Source organism: Macaca nemestrina, chromosome X (assembly GCF_043159975.1).
Source record: "Macaca nemestrina isolate mMacNem1 chromosome X, mMacNem.hap1, whole genome shotgun sequence".
In the NCBI taxonomy this organism is placed as follows: Eukaryota; Metazoa; Chordata; class Mammalia; order Primates; family Cercopithecidae; genus Macaca; species Macaca nemestrina.
Genome location: NC_092145.1, coordinates 112,405,313 through 112,428,029, shown reverse-complemented (window position 1 = coordinate 112,428,029; position 22,717 = coordinate 112,405,313). Strand labels below are relative to the sequence as shown.

At 45.4% G+C, this 22,717-nt stretch overlaps 1 protein-coding gene and 1 long non-coding RNA gene across 5 annotated transcripts in view; both read right to left on the bottom strand.

Moving 5' to 3' along the window:
• LOC105464041 (zinc finger protein 182) overlaps positions 1–22,717 on the bottom strand; it is a 95,848-nt gene that overhangs the window by 46,629 nt on the left and 26,502 nt on the right. For all 4 annotated transcript variants that reach the window (XM_071088885.1, XM_071088886.1, XM_071088884.1 and 1 more), the window contains one exon: positions 19,247–19,354. In XM_071088885.1, the coding sequence (XP_070944986.1) occupies positions 19,247–19,354 (108 nt within the window). The remainder of the gene's footprint in view (positions 1–19,246; positions 19,355–22,717) is intronic.
• Positions 6,033–11,704, bottom strand: LOC139360815 (uncharacterized). The gene is made up of 2 exons (XR_011618324.1): positions 7,422–11,704; positions 6,033–6,495 (listed from the first exon to the last, which is right to left on the bottom strand). It is a non-coding gene; the product is annotated as an uncharacterized lncRNA (long non-coding RNA).

Genomic DNA, 22,717 nt, shown 5'->3' with positions numbered 1-22,717 from the left:
TAAACCTCTGGTTTAACCCATCCAGTCTGTGGCATTTTATTATGGTAGCCTGAGCAGGCAATCCAGAGACTTTTAAAGTTAGCCCTTTGCTGGAACCCCAAAGGGAGCTGGGAGCTGTGAGAATTTTGTAACCATGACTGCTTTCCAGGAGCACAGGACCCATTCAGATATAAAGTAACACCGTCACTCCCCTTCCAGCTCACTCTGCCCTCATGGCTCCTACTCCTTCCCACTCTACCAATCATTCACATCTATTCTCTCCCACGGTGCCCCCAGTTTCCCCCCATTCAGTCACACTGCCATTTGCTTTCATTCATTCTGCTTCATGGCCACCGTTCACACATCTTGTACCTCATATAAACACCTTTTTTTTTATTGTGGTAAAATACACATAACGTGAAACTTAGCTATTTTAACTATTTTACATTGTACAATTCAGTGCCATTTAGGACATTCACAGTATTGTGCAACTATTACCACTATTTAATTCTAGACCGTCTTCACCACCCCAAAAAGAAACCCCATCCCCATTAAACAATCATTCTCTATTCCCCTTTCCCCCCAGTCCCTGGCTACCACTTAATCTGCTTTCTGGTGCTATAGATTTGCCTATTATGGCTATTTCATATAAGTAGAATCATACACTAGGTGGTCTTTTGTGTCTGGCTTCTTTCACGTGGCATAACGTCTTCAAGGTTAATCAGTAACAGTACTTCATTCCTTTCTGTGGCTGAATAATATTCCATTGTATGGATATACTATACTCTATTTGGTTTACCCACTCATCAGTTGATAGATATTTGAGCTGTTCTACCTTTTGGCTATTATGAATAGTGCTGCTATGAACATTGGTGGATAAGTTTTTGTTTGAATGCCTACCTGTTTCCCATTTTATTACATATATAACTAGGAGTGGAATTGCTGGATCATATAGTATTTCTATGTTTAACTTTTTGAGGAACCACCAAACTGTTTCCTACAGTGGCTGTGCCATTTTACTTTCCAACCAGCAGTGTATTAGGGTTCCAATTTCTCCACATCCTCTCTAACACTTGTTGTTTTGTTGGTTTTTTATTGTAGTCATCCTAGCAGATGTAAAGTGGTATCTAATTGTGGTTTTGATTTGAATTTCCCTGATGACTAATAACAAATCTTTTCATGAGCTTATTGGCCATGTGTATATCATGTATATCTTATTTGGAAAAATGTATATTCAAGTCCTTTGCCCAGTGTTAACTGGGGATTTTTTGGTTATTAGATTGTAAGAGTTCTTTATATATTCTGGATACCCTTATCAGATTATAATTTTCCCATTCTCTGGGTTGTCTTTTCATTCTCCTGATAATGTCATCTGATACACAAAAGTTTTCATTTTTATTAAGTCAAATTATTCATTTTTTTATTTTGTTCCTTATGCTTTTGGTATCATATCTAAGAAACAATTGCCAAGTCCAAAGTCATGAAGATTTATTCCTTCATTTTCTTCTAGTTATTTTACAGTTTTAGTTCTTATATTTAGGTCTTTGATCCATTTTGAGTTAACTTTTATATATGGTATGGGGTTATGGTACAACTTCATTCTTTTACATGTGGATATCTATTTTTTCCAGTGCCATCTGTTGAAGGGACTATTCTTTCCCCATTAAATGATCTTGGCATCCTAATCAAAAATCATTTGAGCTGCATGGGTTTTTTTCTGGACTTTCAATTCTATTCCATTGATCTATATGTTTATCCTGGTGCCAGCACCACACTGTTTTCATTACTGTACCTTTGCAGTAAGTTTTGAAATAGGGAAGTGTGAGTCTTCCAACTTTGTTCTTCTTTTTCAAGATGATTTTGGCTATCCAGGGACTCTTGCAACTCCATATAAATTTTAGGATTAACTTTCCCCTTATGCACAAAAGGGATTTGGGATTTTGCTAGAGATTACATTGAATATGTAGGTTGCTTTGGGGAGTATTGCCATCTTAAAAATGTTAAGTTTTCCTTAACTATCCACGAACACTTTCCTTTTATTTAGTTTTATTTTTTATTTAGTTTTTCCTTTTATTTAGTTTTCCTTACTTTTTTTTTTTTTTTTTTGAAGTCTCGCTCTGTCACCCAGGCTGGAGTGCAATGGTGTGATCTTGGTTTACTGTAACCTCCACCTCCCAGGTTCAAGCAATTCCCCTGCCTTAGAACCTCCTGAGTAGCTGGGATTACAGGCGCCCACCACTACACCTGGATAATTTTTTTTGTATTTTTAGTAGAGACAGAGTTTCACCATGTTGGCCAGGATGGTCTTGAACTCCTGACCTCAGATCTTGAACACCTGCCTCGGCCTCACAAAGTGCTGGGATTACAGGCGTGGCCACCGCACCTGGCCTTCTTTACTTTCTTTCAGCAATGTTTTGTACAGGTCTTGCATCTGCTTGGATAACTTTATTTCTCAGTATTTTATTCTTTTTATCCTATCATAAACAAAATTGTTATCTTAATTTACGTTTTGGATTTTTCTTTTTTTTTTTTTTTTTTTTTTTTGAGACGGAGTCTCGCTCTGTCGCCCAGGCTGGAGTGCAGTGGCGCGATCTCGGCTCACTGCAAGCTCCGCCTCCTGGGTTCACGCCATTCTTCTGCCTCAGCCTCCCGAGTAGCTGGGACTACAGGTGCCCGCCACCGCGCCCGGCTAATTTTTTGTATTTTTAGTAGAGATGGGGTTTCACCGTGGTCTCGATCTCCTGACCTTGTGATCCGCCCGCCTCGGCCTCCCAAAGTGCTGGGATTACAGGCGTGAGCCACCGCGCTCGGCCTGTTTTGGATTTTTCATCGATAGTGTATAGAAAAGCAATTGATAGTTGTGTGTTGATCTTGTATTCTGCCATTTTGCAAGATTTGTTTATGAGTTCTAATAGTTTTTTTTTGTGGATTCTTTAGGATTTTCTATATATATAAAAATCATATCATCTGGGAATATAAATAGTTTTACTTTCTTTCTAATTTGGGCACCTTTTCTTTCTTTTGCCTGAAAATTTATCTGGCTAGAACTTTGAGTACAATCTTTAATAGAAGTGACGAAAGCAGGCATCCTTATCTTGTTCCTATGACTCTCTACCCTTAAACTTTTATACCAGAATTTCTAAGGACCAGTTAGGATGAATTACACCTTCACTGTTATATAAATGAGCCAAACATGGTCTACGTATTGACCCCCAGGTTGTTTATTTCTTCACTGCAGGCTGAGACCCCTTAACTCAAAAGTTTGCTGGCACCAAACAAATTTTTACACACCCAATTATTTTATAATTAGCCCAAACAAATAGACTTTTATCCATTGAGAGCCTATTGAGAGCCTTCCTGCTTTACATACCCCAGAAAACCTGGCACTACATCTTTCATCTTTGGAGAATAGATAAGTTAGGCCCCAGGCCATAAAATACCCAAAGCTGCTGCTGCCACCCTTCAGAGTTCTCTGACCCAGAGACTTTTCTCTTTGCTGCTGAGTGACATCACCTAGACAAATAAAACCCCGTCTTGATGCCCAAGCAGTTCCCTTGTCGTTCTGCCCTTCCGAATAGCTGACCAGTGTCCATAACCTCTGTACAGACTCCTCCTGTGAGGGACTTCATGCAAACCTGTCACAGAATCACCCCATAACCCTTATTATGCTATGCCACCTTGTGGTCATATATTTCCTTCATCAACGCCCTAAATTGCTCAAAATCCCTGTAAGTGACAAGGAGGAAAAGGGAAGGATTTCTGGTAATCATGAAATAGATAGGAGACAGTAGGACAATTAATTGGTAAAACAATCCTGGGTGGTCTCAAGCGGTGGAACTCAAAACTTGGAATGCCATTACATCCATCAGTTTGGCATGGGATTGCTCTGTGCTGTGTCCCATACTCTACATTTGTGGGTTTTCTCTGTGCCTCACTAGCCTGGCTAAGCAGTAACACCAGTATTTGAATGAATCTACTTCATTAGAACTGACTTTTGGGATCAGGTGTGGAACTGCCTGGGGAAGGAGGTCACCCTACCCGCCTGGGGCCCCACTAGGCAGGGAACTGCTGGGGCACCCACAGGACACTACAAGGCCTGTGGATCTGAACACAAAAGGAGGGGGGAGTACACATCTCTGGACTGAGGGTGGGCTATCCTGACCCCATGACTGGCTAGAGTGGGAGGAGCCCCGTGAATTGGCCCTGTGATTTGGGGTACTCTGAGACGCATATGACACGTGAACATGGCTCTAAGGCAGCAACGTCGGGCTGACGTGGATTCCCTAAGCACAGCTGGGGGAGGCGCTTTTGTAAACAGCTAGCATGCCTCTGCTCTTGTCACATTTGAATTTGCTATTACAGACGACATCACTTCTGTTCCTTTCCGGAGCAATATCAGGACCACAGATTTGTTGAGGTGGGGCAAAACTGTTACTTCACGTGACTAAAGACAAGATGTTTATATTGTTGTCCCAACCAGGACTCCAAAGGAGGTGGCTGTCCTCTTGAATCCAAACCGGGGACCCATGTTGGGCTTGCTCGCTTCTCACCAGGACACGGCCCAGAGGGTAGGTCTCATTCATACTAGCCACATCAAGCCTGGCTGTCTATTCTATGATTGGGGCATAGAATAATAATAACCCTTATTGTGCTACGCCACCTTGTGGTCATATAATCTTTCATCAGAGGAGACTAGAAGGCAGAGAAGACCCCGGAGAAGAGAACCGGCGCCCTCTAGAGGATGACGCAGCACAATACCACCATGAGAGAGTGAGGAACTTGACCCTCTCCTTTGCCAGCGACCACCAGCAAAGTCAAAAAGACTTTGAATCCACTTCAAAGCCCCCGTCTTGATGCCACAACAGTTCCCTTGTCGTTCTGCCCTTCCGAATAGCTGACCAGTGGTCATAACCTCTGTACAGACTCCTGTTGTGAGGGACAACAGGGAAGGGTCAAGAAGGAGAGGCCATTCCTCATTTGGAGGAGGAGACACCCTCTGTCTCACCCTACCTGTCCTTAAGGACCTAGCCAGGGAACCAAATGAAAAAGCTACAGACGGCTGGGGGCGGTAGCTCACGCCTGTAATCCCAGCACTTTGGGAGGCCGAGGCAGGCAGATCACGAGGTCAGGAGATGGAGACCATCCTGGCTAACACAGTGAAATCCCGTCTCTACTAAAATACAAAAAATTAGCCGGGCGAGGTAGCGGGCTCCGGTAGTCCCAGCTACTCGAGAGGCTGAGGCAGGAGAATGGCGTGAACCCGGGAGGCGGAGCTTGCAGTGAGCCGAGATCGTGCCACTGCACTCCAGCCTGGGTGACAGAGTGAGACTCCATCTCAAAAAAAAAAAAAAAAGAAAAAAAGCTACAGACACAGCAAGCTCCACCTGACAGGGGCTGAAGTGAAGCACTTGGCTGCCCCAGGATGGGATGGAAAAGTGGCTTCCCTACTAAAGGATTCTGCACAGTTAGTGCAGAAGCTGGGCATGACCCCCAGGAGGTTTTGCACCACAGTCCACATACACCTGGTTGATGTGGATTTTGCATTTTTGTGAATTGTGGTGGCTTGGAAAGCTGCCCACACTACACGAGGCCTCACAACCCCCTGGGCAGACTGGCGATGGAAAACGTTAGCTGAGGCCAAAGATGTCCTCCATCAGCTCTGCACCTTCCAGTGGCATTATCTGGTGACAGATGGCGCGGCATGAGGACTCTGTAGTCTGAGGAGGCTGAATGGAATGCTGAGTCCACACAGTAGTTTCTGTCAGTGACGGCTAAGGCTAAACAATCCACCAGGCCATGGCTGCCCTGGATGGAACAGAAATTCATGGAGGACAAACTCACAGCCCAGTGTTGCCTGCAGTTATGAAGACAACGCCCCACCTGGCCTAAATCACAAGGAACATCACCGGTGAGGCTGCACCCTCGTAGTGCAAATAAACCACCACCAGCCAGGCCCCCAGTTGAGTGGGAGCCCTGAGATGCACGGAAGAGGTCATCTATTAGTCAGGGTTCTGCAGAGCAACAGAACCAACAGGAGGCGATACGTCTATGTCTATGTGGAGATATGCAGGATTTATTACAAGGAATTGGCCCACATGGATCCAGAGGCCCACAAGTCCCAAGACCTGTAGTTGGCAAGCTGGGGACCCAGGAGAGTGGGTGGTGCAGGTCCAGTGTGACAGCCAGCAGGCTTGAGGCCGAGGAAGAGCTGACGTTTTAGTTCATGCTCCAGGGTGGGAAAAAACTGATGTCCCAGCCCCAGCACTCAGGCAGGAGGAGTCCCCTCTGACTCGCGGAGGGTCAGCAGTCTTGTTCGCCTCAGGCTTTGAACTGGCTGGGTGGGGCCCCCCACATCGGGGAGGGAGGTCAGCTTCACTCAGTTTTCCGGGGAAAGGTTAATCTCACCCAGAAACACACTCACAGCCACACCCAGAACAGTTTGACCCAATGTCTGGGCACCCCTGTGGCCTAGGCAAGTTGACACGTACAGTTCACCATCACGGGTGGTATGGAGCCCTAAGGGACAAGAGGATCCCAAATCAGACGTGCTCTGATAAATCAGTGGAACAACACAATACGAGCCAGGGTGGGAGGACAGCCGTGGCAGGCCTCCACTTCCGAGGCAGCCTCACCTTCAGCACCTGCCTTGATCTCTGCCAGGGACAGGGACCCGCCCCACACGGATCCCGTGGTCATGGAAGCAGGTCCCTCTGGCAGACAATCAGCCTTTACCACATCAACTGTGGTTTGCCCTCCAGCAAGTCAACGCCTACAGGAGGACTCCAGCAAATCAATGCCACAGGCTGGCTCTCAACAGGAGTGCTGGAATCTCCCTCACCTCAGGTAACATTCCAGCTTTAAAGGGCCCTCCCCAGGAGGTGGCCCGCTTGGGAGGAGGAACCAGGAAAGCATCATCACCCTCTTCCCTATTCAGGTTGGCCCAGGGTTGCTAAAAGACGTTTCTGTCCTGCTTGTTGTCCCCAATCCGCCCCTTTTCCCATCTCTGGAACGGGCCCTCTCAGTCAGCGGGTGACCTCAGAGAACCGCCTAAGGGTCCTGCACTATTGCTGCCACTGCCAGGTGGGAGCCGGTTAACCAAGCCCCTTCCCCTGCCAGTGTGGGGGTCCACACGCCCCATAGTAGCCCCCATAGTAGCGGAGGCAAGTCCTGCCGCGCTCACTTGGTTAGGGAAGGAGAACGAACTCTACCATCTCACCTTCTCACCTTCTAGCTCCCCAGTACGAGCTGTGCTGAAAGCCACTACTAAGGTGTGAGGCTTACTCCAGACTACGGAGCCTTAAACAAGGCTGTCCCCTTGCTTAGAGCGCTTCTACCAGACATCTTTGCCTTAGGACGACATTCAAAATAACCTGGCTAAATAGTTTGGAGTTGAAGAGGCTGCTGACATGTTCTATTCCGTGAAAATGTCCCAGGAGACTCACCACAATCGTCTTCCCCTTTGGGGGCCAACAGGACACCTTATACTGGTCGCCTCTGTGGTTGTTCAGTACCCCGGTCCCCAGTTGCACACAGGCTTTGCACACAGGACCTGAGTGCTGCCTGCACACCCAGCAGAGCTCGGCTTTGCCATCACATCCGCAACATCCTCCTCACTGAAAGGAACCAAGACGCTGTCCCACAGGCAGTCGCAGTCCTGAATGTGTACCTTACTGCAAGGGGATGGGCAACTGCCCCTCCAAAAGGTCCACGGCCCCTCCCGGTCTGTTGAATTCGGGAGCTATGTGTAGAACTCACAAGGGCAAACTGTCCCCGATCCTGTAAAAGACAAGTTCCCAGAGCTGCAGCCTCCCACACTGGCAAGGACGCCCAACTGTGGCAGGCGTGTTTGGATTCTGGCACCAGCACATCCCCCACTTCCAATATTTGCTGGGCGCTATCTGTGGAGTCTCCCTTACCTCTTCCACTCTCCAGCAGGGACCTGAGCAACAGACACCACACAAACGCATGGAGGCTGTTATGTCAGCTCCCCGACCTTCCCTGAGGGCAGGACTCACAAAGTGAGAAGGTCCAGCCGCCTCCAAATTTACTTCCCAGAGTGTCTGTCCCAAATGCACAAGCAAGCACCTACCCATGGGCTTCTGCTGTAGGCGGCTCCCAGCCTCAGCCCAAAGGTATTTTCCACAAGAGAGACATCACCTGGCAGCACCCTGGGTGCTTCTGGAAACGGAAGCCCTTCCTGGGACACAGTCCATCACCCTGTATGCTGAGATTCCTAGTATGCCCTGCACAGTGGGAGAAGCTCCCCCTAAAACCGAATCTGCAACAGAGGACCCCAGATCAAAATAGAAACGGGCTCCACAGGCTCCACGGGCTCCATGGGCTCCACAGGCTCTGGCTGAACTCGGCCCTCCTGGAGTGCCACAGCCCATGAGCAAATTGCCACATGCCCTGCTGGTGAGGTAAACTTGCCAAACCCTAGAAATGCTTCCACCCCTTGCTCGGGGAGGACCAGAGGCAGGAAAGCCACAGCACTCTCAAAACAAGAAAAGCAACACTCTTTCTTTACGGATGGAGCGAACACAGGAAATACGAGAGTCAGGCAATGACACCCACAGCCCCGCACCCCAGGCCACCAGTCTACTTTCCATGTGGGGGAGGGGCCCCAGTGCCAGCGGGCTGAGCTGTGCGCAATACTCCTTGCAACAGACCGTGCTCTTGGCAAATATTTTCCCAAGATATTTCACTGGCACCAGGTCAGAGGCTAATGGGCTGACTACATAGTTGGGGCGTTAGCAGAATCAAGGCTGAAAATACAAGGCCCAGACATTTGGGATAAAGAGATGGGGCGGGGGGCGGGGTGGAAATTGCCCGATTCACCCTGCTGTGCCCATGGTTGTGTACCATACCTCCTCTCACATAAACAAGACACGGAGGAGGCGCGACACCATGCCAAACATGAGCTAACCCAACCAGCCAAGCAGGCAGGGCTGCGAAGGAGGGCGAGTCCTCAGACCCTGGAGACAAGCCACCTGACCCCTTCTACCAATGGGCACATGAGGTCAAGGCACTTGGGCACCATGAGGTTGTGAAAATATGTTGTTAAGAGAGGAGCTGTCCCAGCAGAGGGACATTTAAACAAAGTCACTAGGGACCGTACCAGGTGCCAGCAATCCAGACATTGGGACCACCAGTGGGAGGAAACATTTAGAGAGAAGAAGGGCTACATCAAAACTGGCAAATCGATTCCATTGGGCATCTCCCTGCAGCAGCTGGAACGTGAAATATACCTGAAGAGCGGGTGGATACCTACAGAGGCATCTATCGGCTTACCCATGCAAGGTAGCAGCCTCTATTTACGTTATTGCGGGGTTAGCACATTAACTTTTCCAGCATTTGGATTTGCCACAAGGTGTATGATCAGATCAAGGCTCCTACTTCACTGCAAACAAATGCAGCAGTGGATGTTAGAAAATCACATTGCTTGGGTTTTCCACCTACCCCATTACCCTACAGAGGCAGGTATCATAGAGAGACATGATGGGATTTTTCTTTTTTTTCTTTTTAGGATTGGAGGCTGGGCACGGTGGCTCACGTCTGTAATCCCAGCCCTTTGGGAGGCCGATGCAGGTGGATCACCTGAGGTCAGGAGTTCACAACCAGCCTGGCCAACATGGTGGAACCCATCTCTACTAAAAATCCAAAAATTAGCCGGGTGTGGTGGCGCATGCCTGTAGTCTCAGCTACTTGGGAGGCTGAGGCAGGAGAATTGCTTGATCCCGGGAGACGGAGGTTGCAGTGAGCCGAGATCACACCACTGTACTCTAGCCTGGGGGACAGGGCAAGACTCCGTCTAAAAAAAAAAAAAAAAAAAAATTGGAGATGAGGTCTTGCTATGTTGCCCAGGCTGGTCTTGACCTCCTAGGCTCAAGTGATCCTCCCACTTCAGCCTTCCAAAGTTCTGGGATTACAAGCACGAGTCAACGTGCCCTGCCCACAGTGGGCTTTTAAAACAAGGACTATTGAGAGAACCTGTAGGAATATGGCCCCCCAAGTGGCTCGGCCCTGCACTCTCCAGGAGGGAGGAGGTAAAAAGGAAAGTACCAGCTGAAAGTTTCTTTGCTGTGGGAACTACGTCAGCGCTCCCAAGTCTTGTGAAAGCCGGTAACTCTCTCTGATGTGGGCGTGTACACCAGCAGGGGTGGCAGTGTCCTGTTGGTGGTCTCTTCATTTATTGTGAATTTCCATATGGTGTAGTTATGGCATAAGCATATGAAATAATGATCAGGCCTATGGGCAGTATTTTATTTTTTGCCACTTACTAACCACCTTAGAATCACTAATTTTATGAGCAGTAGGAACAGCATATGTGCAGGACACTATAATTTAAAAAGAAATGCAGATAGCTATGTCCAAGGAGTTATCTACGTGAATTAGACAATGGCCCAAGAACCAGAGCTCTTGGTCAAATCCTGTTGTACTGTCCAACCATGGGGGCCGTGGTGTTAGATAACTGCATATTCCTAGATTACCCACTGGCTGCTGAAGGGGAGGTCTGTGCACTTATTAATACATCTTGCTGTATGTGAGTTGTCAAAGAAAAACAAATCAGGGCTTATTAAGGAGAAACTTTTGTTCAAAAAGATTATTGTGGGGAAGGAGAAGAGACTATTGCAACAGGGAGAGGGGGGATGATTGCAGTAGGGAGAATGCTGTGACCATAAGGTCTCCAAGGCAATAAAAACCAGGGAGAAAAAAAGGCTTTTCTTGTAGAGGGTAAGGAGGCAGGCAGGGATAAGCAGAATCTGTGGAGAGGAAGCTGCACAGACAAGGGGGAATGCCCAGTGGGGCCTGCCAGGAAAGTGTCCCACCGTGATTGGCCCATTCCCGGGAAAGGCAGAGAAGCAGGGGCACACTCCTCCTTTTCGTGTGTTTGCACAGGTTTAGGGGCAGGCAGAGTTTGGGGGCCTGTAGGAGAGAGAGAAGCCTGGCTCAAGTTTGGTCGGGACTAAGTAGACAGTAAGCAATGCACGACTGTGAACCCTTGATCTGTTTCCCCTGTTGTTTCAAGTATTTTTCTTTGACAACTCACATAAAGCAAGATGTATTAATAAGTGCAAAGTCTATCCTGAAATTCTATTAAGGATGGAATAAGAGGCATTGTGAGGTTGAATTTTCTCCAAATAGTGTCCATGAGTGTGTTAGCCTTCACATTCTTGTTACTGAAGGACGACTGTATTATCTGTTGAGTATGCTATCAGACTGACAGCTGTCAGAAGGACTTTGAGACTAGGCGCTCAATGAGAGGTATACATAGGAATAAAATAAAAATAATAGTTTTTAAAAGTTGAATAAGGCTGGGCGTGGTGGTTCATGCCTGTAATCCCAACACTTTGGGAGGCCGAGGCAGGCAGATTGCTTGTACTAGTTCAAGACCAGTCTGGGCAACATGGTGAGGCCTCACGTCTACAAAACAAAATCCAAAAAAAAGGCCAGGCACGGTGACTCACACCTGTAATCCCAGCACTTTGGGAGGCCAAGGTAGCAGATCGCTTGAGGCCAGGAGTTCAAGACCAACCTGGCTAACATGGCAAAACCCCGGTCTCTACTAAAAATACAAAAATTAGCTGGGCATGGTGGCACATGCCTGTAATTCCAGCTACTTGGGAGGCTGAGGTACGAAAATCACTTGAACCTGGGAGGTGGAGGTTGCAGTGAGTTGAGATCGTGCCACTGCACTCCAGCCTAGGCAACAGTGAGAGACTCCCTCTCATTAAAAAAAAAAAAAAAAAAAAAAGTAGAATAAAGGAGTAAAGCCAAAATTTGAGATTTGAGGTTTGGAGGAAGTCAGTCAAGAAGATTCCTAGCCCTTGGTCTACAGTGTATTCATAGAGTGGAATGAGGATGACAGTAGCAATCTGACGAATTTCCAAGTTTGCAGCCTGTTTTTGGTGATGGCAGAGACATCAAAGAGGTTTCTGGGAACATATGTACAGGAGTTGCTTCTGATCATTTCACAGGTGCCCCCTCGAGAAGCCAAGATCATGTCCTATGCCAGTTGATTATGAAGGATCACTCTGCTTGCAGAAGTACTTATCATCCTCTGGCAATGATGGTGGTGGTTTTGGTAAGATTGTCCATAGTTATGGTTATTTCATCTAGCAGAACATGGAACATGCAGGAGTTCCAGTGAACTGAGTGGCCCACACAGCAGCGGCTCTATGCATAAAAGTTGCCCATATATGATGTTGCAGCAATCAAGATTTTTTTGGTTTATTCCCAATCTCTTAGCCTCTTGTTCTAAGGCTTCTTGAAAACCTGATGAGAAAGGAAGGTCACAGCCTCCCTCTGGGGCTGGGATTCTTTCTGCCTAAACTTGTAACAGGTTTCCATGGACCCTGTGGCTCATCTAGTGTCTGGAAAACTTTAGATATAATAGAGTAGTTGAGGTGAAAGAATAAGCCAGTCAGTCTGGTTAAGCATAGATTGTCCTTTTCGAAAAGTTTTGAAGTTGAAAAAAGCTTCCTTTAGAAGACTTGGAAACAACCAGATGCCCATCAGTGATAGACTGGATAAAGAAAATGTGGCACATATACACCATGGAATACTATGCAGCCATAAAAAAGAATGAGTTCATGTCCTTTGCAGGGACATGGATGAAGCTGGAAACCATAATTCTCAGCAAACTAACACAGGAACAGAAAACCAAACACTGCATGTTCTCACTCATAAGTAGGAGTTGAACAATCAGAACACGTGGACGCAGGGAAGGGAACATCACACACCAGGGCCTATCCGGGGGTGAGAGGCAAGGGGAGGGAGAGCATTAGGCCAAATACCTAATGCATGCAGGCCTTAAAACCTAGATGACGGGTTGATAGGTGCAGCAAACCACCATGGCACACGTATACCTATGTAACAAACCTGCACATTCTGCACATGTATCCCAGAACTTTAAGTAAAATAAAAAAAAAATTTTAAAAGGTGCTGTGGAGAAAAGCTAAAGGAACTTGACTGATAGCAAAGCTAAAGGAACTTGACTGATAGCAAAAGGATGCCTTTAAATCTGAGACAGGTATAGGAACTTAGGGAAAACTGCAGGCTGCCAAAGGGAAGGAAACACACAGCAAGCAATGAAAAGCAGGGTTGTGAGACTGAGATTGAGATGAGTTGAATGAATGAATGCCTTAGATTCTGGGGTCTTTGCAGAGATGGTGGAATTGTTAAGAGGGAGAATAACTTGGGTGAAGGGGAAGAGGGTATAATACAAAGCAACCCTCATCACAGAAAACTGCAAGTCGCAATGGAGGAAGTTATACAGAGAGTGAAGGTGATGCTGGAGGGGATGGAGAAAAAAGAGAGCATAGCAAAGGACAGTAAAAAGGTTAAGAATAGGGCGTTGGCAAAGGAATCCTGCAGGGTAATGTTCCAGCATCTTGGGTGGAAATTGACCACCTCATGATGTCACCTACTTGGTCTGAAGTTCTTGGGAGAGCTGTCTACTTCGAGACACTGTTTCTTGGGGACTCTCGAGAGAGTCTCAGTTTAAAGTCTCTGGTTGGGGCAGATTTCCACTTAGAGTAGCTTTTAATATATTTTCAGTTGAGAAACATCAATCCAGGGTTAGACCTCCCAGGTTTTGGCAGCAGTGTTAGTGATGTACAGAGGACAATGCAGACGCCCTTTTAACGGGGTTTAAGATTAGTTTTCTGGTGATGTTGACTTTAGAGAACGAGGTCTCCAATTTCTAGGTTGTACAATGGTTTGGATAGGAAAATTGGAGGAAAATCAGCCTCAACCTATTGAAGGTAAGTTTGAGTATAATTGATAAATATTTTGAAGTAATTTAGAATGTCCGAATTGACCAGGTAAGGATATTTGAAAGCCTAAATAGAATAGGGAATTCTCAAGGGGCTTGCCAGTTATTATTGTATATAGGTATAGTTGGTGTGATCTGGCAGGAGAGGATCAGAAGGCAATCAGGGCTAAGGGTAAAACTTTAGGCCATTGCATATTGAGTCTTTCCATCAGTTTAGTAAGCTTTATTGTTTGTTTTGTTTTGGTTTGGTTTGGTTTTTTACAGATAGGATCTCACTATGTTGCTCAGGCAGGTCTCAAATTCCTGGACTCAAGCAATCCTCCCACCTCAGCCTCCCAAGTAGCTGGGACCATAGGCGTGTGCCACCACACCCAGCTATTTAAAAAAATTTTTTTGTAGAGTTAGGATCTTGCTTTGTTGCCCAGGCTGGTCTTGAACTCCTGGCCTCAAGTGATCCTCCTGCCTTGGCCTCCCAAAGTGCTGGGATTACAGGCGTGAGCCACCATACTCACTTTAGGAAGTTTTAATTTTAATAGTCCATTAGGTCTGTCTATCATTACAGGAGAGAGAGATGACAAAGGATGATCTGGAGAGATAACAAGGACAACATATTTTTGTGATACAGGAAGAACGACTTGGATTTCTTAGATTACTTTACTGGTGAAATGGGTCCCTCAGCCACTTAAAAAGAGCTGATGGAATTGTCCATGTGCAAAACACTTGCCCTGTTAATCTAGGGAAGGCTAAGTGTTTGTTTTTTTTTTTAACAACACTTCCCATATACTTTATATAATATTAACTAAATCTAATTATTTTAGTACCTCCTTTTAAAAAGTGAAAGAACAAATCCTTTTGTGATTTCCTTGGGACTCTCTGGAAAATCTCAAAGGCAGGTTTAGGTATAAAACATATCATTTCATATTAGATTTGGAGCTGGGTGCAGTGGCTCATGTCTATAACCCCAGCACTTTGGGAGGCCGAAGCTAGTGGACCACTTGAGGTCAGGAGTTTGAGACCAGACTGGCCAACATGGTGAAAACCCATCTCTACTTAAAACATACAAAAATTAACCAGGCATGGTGACACATACCTATAATCCCAGCTACTCGGGAGGCTGAGGCACGAGAATCGCTTGAACCCGGGAGGCAGAGGTTGCAGTGACCCGAGATGGAGCCACTGCACTCCAGCCTGGGTGACAGATCGAGACTCCGTCTCAAAAAAAAAAAAAAAAAAAAAAGAGAAAAGAAAAAAGATTAGATTTGGGGAAGGCAAACTGTCAAAAATCGTCAGGATACTTGAAAATGTGGTTAAATAGGATCATAGGTCACTGATAAACAATACTGGGCTACCATTTAACTAAAGTGATTTTAAAGTAAATATAGGACGTAACATGGTTGTCAAAAAATATCTTAGCTCTTTAAAAAGTGGAAAAACTTGATTCTCTTAAATAACTAAGGATATGAAAAAGTCAACATAAAGCACAGGTATGAAGAGTTGGGTGTCCTCTAATTCAATTCACTACTGACTACCTACCTGGAGATAGAGTGAACTCCCGCAAGTTGAGGACTCAGTCTCACAAGACTGTCTCCCACTTGAGATGCCAGTCACGATCACATATTGAGACCTGTACTTCTGACTAACTGGCTATAAGTCGGGATTCCCACAATCCCCTTGAGGTTCAATTAATTTGCTAGAGCAGCTCACAGAACCCAGGCAAGCACTTTACTTATGTTTACTGGCTTATTAATAAGGGATATAATGAAGGATGAAGATGAACAGCCAGATGGTGAAGATGCATAGAGCAAGGCATGAGGGAAGGGGCATGGAGTTCCCATGCCGCCTCCAGGGCACCACGCTCCAAGAACCTACACATTTCCAGCTATCTGGAAGCTCCCCAAACCCTGTCCTTTTGGGTTTTTATAGAGGCTTCATTACCTAGATGTGATTGATTACGTCATTAGCCATTGATGATCAATTCAACCTTCAACCCCAGAGTTGAGGGATGGGGCTGGAGGTCCCAACCTTCTAATCACATGATTGATTCCCCTGGCAACCAGCTCCCATCCTGAGGCTATCCAGGAGGCCATTAAGAGGTCACCTCATTAGAGCAAAAGATGCTTCTTCACCCAGGAAATTCCAAGGGATTTAGAGGCTCTGTGTCAGACACTTCTATCACACGAGAAACTACAACGGTCTTAATAGCCTTGTATCAGAAACTGGGGTCAAAGACCAAATATTAGAACAGAATATTCTTATCATCTATCGCCCCTGTAATGATAGACCGACCTAATGGACTATTAAAATTAAAGCTTGCTAAACTGGGCATAGTGGCTTATGCCTGTAATCCCAGCACTTTGGGAGGTCAAAGTGCCAGGAGTTTAAGACCAGCTTGAGCAACATAGTGAGACCCTATCTGTAAAAGACAAAACGAAACCTAAAACAAACAAACAATAAAGCTTAAACTGATGGAAAAACTCAATCTCCAATGACCTAAAGTTTTACCCTCTCTGGGACTCTCCTTCACCATCTGTAAAATGAGGCCAGGGCTCATTTACATGAGATTCCTATGAGGATCAAGTAAAACTGTGTTGGAAGACTTTAGCACAACACATTCCTGTCTGGCAGCAGAAGGGGATCAGCCTTGAAGTACAAAATCCTGGGTTGCAATCAGTGGTGTGCTGGTAACAGCTGGCCCCAGCGAACTGGCACAAGCCAGCTCAGCACGGCTCAATTTATGTGAAGTTTCTAGAAGAGGCTAAACTAATCTATGGTGAGAAAAGTCAGGACAATGCTTGCCTCTGGAGGGGGTGGCAGCAGGGATTGATAAGGAAAGGGCATGAAGGAACTGTCTGGGGTGATGGTCATGTTTAATGTTTTGATAGGGGTTTACATTTGTCAAAATTCTTTGAATGATACACTTGAGATTTGTACATTTCACTGTATAAAATTTTACTTAAAACTGTAAATGGATTGATGGACAGATACATGGATAGATGAAAAAAGATGAGATAAAGCAAGGTTAACAACATGTCACAGTCTGGGTGTAGGGTATATGGGTGCTTACCGAACAATTCTTTGTATCTTCTGTGTGCTTGAAGATTTAATTGTAAAAAATGTTGAGAAAACATACTTAGCATATCTTACATACAAAGTTGTTTATCTTTGCCCCATTGCTTCTAGTAGTTTCACTTACATATATTGATTATAATTTTAACCACAAATGACTTTTGCTTTGCAGAGAAAACTAGGAAGTAGATAACTGTGAACAGTCTATCATAGAGCAGGCTAGCAAAGCTTATGAATATATATCTCATAATCTAGTAGATACAATATTGGCTTATTTGACTAGTAAACCTGTATACATTTAGGAAGAACATACCAAGTAGAATAAAAGTGTATACTTCTGTTATACTTAATGGTAATAACTCATAAAACATAGCTATTTTTATTAAACCAACAATATTAAGCTAATTTTGTTTGCCAAAGATTTACCTAAATTATGTAACTTGAATTTTTTTTTTCTTTGAGATGAACTTCATTCTTATTGCCCAGGCTGGAGTGCAATGGTGTGCTCTTGGCTCACCACCACTTCTGCCTCCTGGGTTCAAGCGATTCTCCTGCCTCAGCCTCCAGAGTACCTGGGATTATAGGCATGCACCACCATGCCTGGCTAATTTTGTATTTTTAGTAAAGACAGAGTTTCACCATGTTGACCAGGCTGGTCTTGAACACCTGACCTCAGGTGATCCGCCCGCCTCAGCCTCCCAAAGTGCTGGGATTGCAGGTGTGAGCCACCAAGCCCAGCTGTAACTTGAATTTTTAAAACATTTATGTTAGGTTTTAGAGAATACTTTTTCCCCTACACTGGAAGTATTAGATGTTCAGATTTTTTTTCTGAGAGTTTTAGGGTTTTTAAGGAATTCTACAAATTTATTTGACAGTATCATCCAGAGGTAGAAAAATATCACATATGCATAAAATAAATACATAAACATACAGACAGATGCAAACAAAGATCTTACAGTTTTCATTCTAAAATTTTAGCCACGATTCAGGCATAAACACAGAAATACAAAACTCACTAGTCAATACAACAGAGTTGGCTCTTGTCTTTGCCCCACTTTGTATTTTTATCAGAATTCTGTTTCTGGCAGATGGGACAAGTTGAGGTTTACCTATTCAATATGAGGGCTAAAGCTTCCCATCAATATTTGTGGAGGAGACTTTTTTTTTTTTTTTTTGAGACGGAGTCTCGCTCTGTCGCCCAGGCTGGAGTGCTGGAGTGCAGTGGCGCGATCTCGGCTCACTGCAAGCTCTGCCTCCCGGGTTCACGCCATTCTCCTGCCTCAGCCTCCAGAGTAGCTGAGGCTACAGGTGCCCGCCACTACGCCTGGCTAATTTTTTGTATTTTTTGGTAGAGACAGGGTTTCACTGTGTTAGCCAGGATGGTCTCAATCTCCTGACCTCATGATCTGCCCGCCTTGGCCTCCCAGAGTGCTGGGATTACAGGTGTGAGACACCGCGCCCAGCCTGGAGGAGACTTTTAAGATTTTCTTTGCACTGATGTGTAATCTGATGGATGTTGTGGACCAAATGTTTGGTGAGGGACTGAACAGACACCTGGCAGCCATCTGGGTATCTCCAAAGGCCATCTGAGTAGCTAAAATATCCAGTATGTTTCCAGTTAGCTTTTTCAGTCTTTGATGCTTGCTCTTGGAGTCCCTGAGTCCCTCAGTGGTGGCAGAAGGACTAAAGCTCTAATGCCTATAGGGAGTTGAGGTACTGGTTTGAGAAGGGAAAGGTCTGGCAGGGGTAGACAGAGAGATGGAGGAGGTAGGTGTATGAATGGGGACACATCAAAGGATCCAAGGAAACTGAAGGGAAGATCAAAGGTGTTAAGGGAAGAAAGGAGGAGTAGAGGCCATGGAAAGGGAAAGGTCTTAGATGAGCTAATTTGGGGAGATCTCAAGTTCCCTAAATAGGCTACTGAAGTTCCAAATTCCCTCTGGTAATTTTTTGGCCATTTATGAATACATTAGACTGAATCAGTGCCCCAGCGGCAAGGCATGTAGTAAACAGGAAAGAAGAGGAGGGAAGGCATCTGAGAGAATGTGTTCCCCGCGGGATTAACAGATAGTTAAGCCAAGATTGAAGAGCCAAGGGAACACTTCATATAATCTCCACGGCAGAAATCCCAGAGAACTCCCACGGACAATTTCTGGGGTGGAGTCAAGTGGACCCCCTGCCCCATGCAATCACCAGTGATTGAGGAGATGAGGAAATTCCCACACACAATCCCCATGTTTGAGATGCCAAGAAAATTCTTATGCATAATCCCCCAGTTTAGAAAGCCAATAAAAAAACAGCAGAGGCTTCACAGAAAGGGATAAAGAAGTCACTTTGCCAGGAAGAATAAACGTAACTCCTGATTACCACATTACAACAGATAAACGTCCAAAGCACTGGATTAGATTAGGAAGTATGACTCACCACCATGGATTCCTACTTTTCCAGGCAGAAAAAGACACAAAGGGTCCAGGAAGCCAGCATGAATACCTGGGTGAAGACACAGGTTCCGAGGGACAGCCAGCACTCCGTCTGAGTCACGGCACCATTAGTATTCAAAGAAACACAAATCAGGATTTAGTAAGGAGAGACTTTTATTTAAAAGGGTTATTACAAGGGAGGGAAAAAGACTATTGAAATATGGAGAGGAGGATGATTGCAGTAGGGAGAATGCTGTAACTATAAGGTCTGCAAGATTCTCAAAGCCAAACAGAAAAAGGTTTTTCTTTTATAGAGGAAGGAGGAGGCAAGCAGAGATAAACAATCTTTGGAATGGAAGCTGGACAAGCAAGGGGGCATGCTCTGGTTCTTTGTGTTCGGGTTTAAGGACAAGCAGAGGGTAAGCAATAGACAACTGTGAACCCTTGATCAGGGTAGATGACACTCTCCAAGGCTTACAGCTAGCCACGTGCACCAAAGGGACAAACAAATCACAGTCTTCTCCCTTTCTGATCTTTTCTCCTGGCTTTCCCCAACTGAAAGGGCAGACTGGCTGCAAACGGGCTTTGAAATCTTAGTTTGTGGACTGTAAGACCAAGAATCTTATATGAGTCTCATAGGTTGCTTTATCACTGACACAAAAATCAGGTATTATGAAATAACATGCAACTAAGATTATAAAGCCATCTGGGTCCAGGGCATGGATTTTTATTTTTATGTATTTAGTTATTTATTGAGACATGGTCTCTCTGTCACCCAGGCTGGAGTGCAGTGGCACAATCGTAGTTCACTGCACCTATGTCACTGAAGCTGGTCTCAAATTCCTGGCCTCAAGCAATGCTCTCAAAGTGCTGGGATTACAGGTATGAGCCACCGCGCCCGGCCCAGGATGGTTTTCTCATATATAAATGAGCCAAACATGGCCTCTATGTGTTGGAAAAAGGGCTAAGGTGCCTGTACAAACAGATACACAATGGCCAGTTTATGCAGGCAACCCACAAGTCCTTTTCCCAACATCTGTGTATTAACGCCCAGGTTATTTCTTCCCTGCAGGCTGAGTTCAAAGGCCCACCAGTGCCAAACTTAAATATTTGCACATCCAATTATTTTTATTTTATTGTTTTTTCTTTGAGACAGAGTCTTGCTCTGTCACCAGGCTGGAGTGCAGTAGCTCGATCTCGGCTTACTGCAACCTCTGCCTCCCGGGTTCAAGTGATTCTCCTGCTTCAGCCTCCCGAGTAGCTGGGACTACAGGCACTCACCACCATGCCCAGCTAATTTTTGTATTTTTAGTAGAGATGAGGTTTCACCATGTTGGCCGGGATGGTCTCGATCTCTTGACCTCGTGATCCGCCCTCCTCCGCCTCCCAAAGTGCTGGGATTACAGACGTGAGCCGCTGTGCCCAGCCTCAATTATTTTTTAAACTAGACCAAAGAGGCAGATTTTTAAGCAATTTACATCCTGCCTGTTTTGCATACTCCACAAAATCTCACCCCACATCTGTTGACAATAGGTAAGCCCTGGGCCATAAAGACCCCAAGCCTCTGCTGCCCTTCTGAGCTCTCTGACCCAATAACTCCACATTGCGGGCTGAGCAACATCATCTAGACACGTAAGTTCCCTCTCTGACCCCCATCTCCCCTAAGAATGCCTTGCCTTCCTTCCCTTCTCAGTAACCTCTGTACATATTCCTGCTGTGAGGGACTTCTGCCACATACGAGCCTGTTGATGCACCACCCACTAAAGCTGTGTATGCTACCGCCACCTCATGATAATATCATTCCTCCATCGGCCCCCAAATCCCTCAAATCTCCTACATCTCTGGCAAAATTGGAGTTGACAGTGAATACGGCTGTATTACCTAGTGGCAAAATATTAATAGCTCAGTAGTTCTGTACCTATGTAACCCTACCCCCATATGAATGGGAATGGACTGAGGGGGAGGCACTTGCTAGACTGGCATTACTGACAGAAATCCGAGTCAGTACAGTGACTGAACCTAACATCCCTTCCAAAGGCAAAAAAGTTTGGATATAAATAATTGACAAATGGAGAGAAGAAGAAATGGTAGTTGAGAGGAAATGAATGAATAAATGGTTTATGCAATGGGGGAAATCCAGTATTACACTGGTGCCTCAAGAGAGGCTCAGATCAAGAGAATGATATTGTCTCCTAGCACGATTATGCCAGATCCCTGAAAGGTGAGGCCATATGTCTGCTGAAACTACCTCTCCTTTTGGAACCTGACAAGGTTGAATGGAAGCCTGCAAACCTGAGTAACATCATTCTGGGAGACATTTTGGGTACATCATTTGATGATGAACTGGATCAATTGTTGATGACTGAGTGAAACTCTACATGACATTATCTTTAGACTCTTGTCAAAAGTATATCATTTGGGGCCAGGCACGGTGGCTCACGCCTGTAGTCCCAGCACTTTGGGAGGCTGACAGGGGTGGATCACCTGAAGTCAGGAGTTCAAGACCAGCCTGGCTAACATGGAGAAACCCTGTCTCTACTAAAAATACAAAAATTAGCCTGGCATCTGGCAGGTGCCTGTAATCCCAGCTACTCAGGAGTGTTGAGGCAGGAGAATCACTTGAACCCGGGAGGTGGAGGTTGCAGTGAGCTGAGATCACCACCACTGCACTCCAGCCTGGGCAACCAACAGAGCGAGATTCTGTCTCAAAAAAAAAAAAAAAAAAAAAGAGAGATATCATTTGGGAAGTAGTTTCTAGGAGCTACACCCTGCCAGGCCATCAGACTGTGTGGTGTAAAATTCCCAGCGGACTGATTATTGTGTAACTACAGACCTTAATGATAGAGTGCTTAGAAAGGTCCCTGGTTTTAAGAGGCAAAATATAGCGGCAGCATGTCTGACATGCTACAGTTAGCCATGCACAAATGTATATCACCCTTGTTTTGTGGACAGAAAGTTATCAGGTTGATGCAAAAGTAATTGCAGTTTTACATTACATTAAAAGTAATGGTAAAAACCGCAGTTACTTTTGCACCAACCTAATATTAACCAGAATAGAAAAAACAATGGGTTTCAGATGGGATTAAAGCAGTAAACATCAGGTGGTAGGCTCAGATTCCCTAGGGAAATGCCCCACCCTGAGATGAGGAAGGTTATGTGAGACTTTATGTCATACTCAGACTAAATTACCTCTAGATTTACCAGTCATCTAACCCTGTTATGGGGGTCCCAACATTTTGGGATACACAATATGTGTCCTAGCTGCACTCAGGTCAGCAGTGCACAATGGCAACAACATGCATAGTGGATTAAACAACATTGACCATGGAACAGAAAAGGGCTTTAGGGGAGATAGGTGCTGGTCTAGGCATCGTGGGACAAGTTGAATTTGCTTTTAAGGAGAAGCAGCATTCAGAGGAAAAGATGTATTAACTAGAATAAGTAGACTAGAGAGATTCTCTTCCAGGTGAAAGAC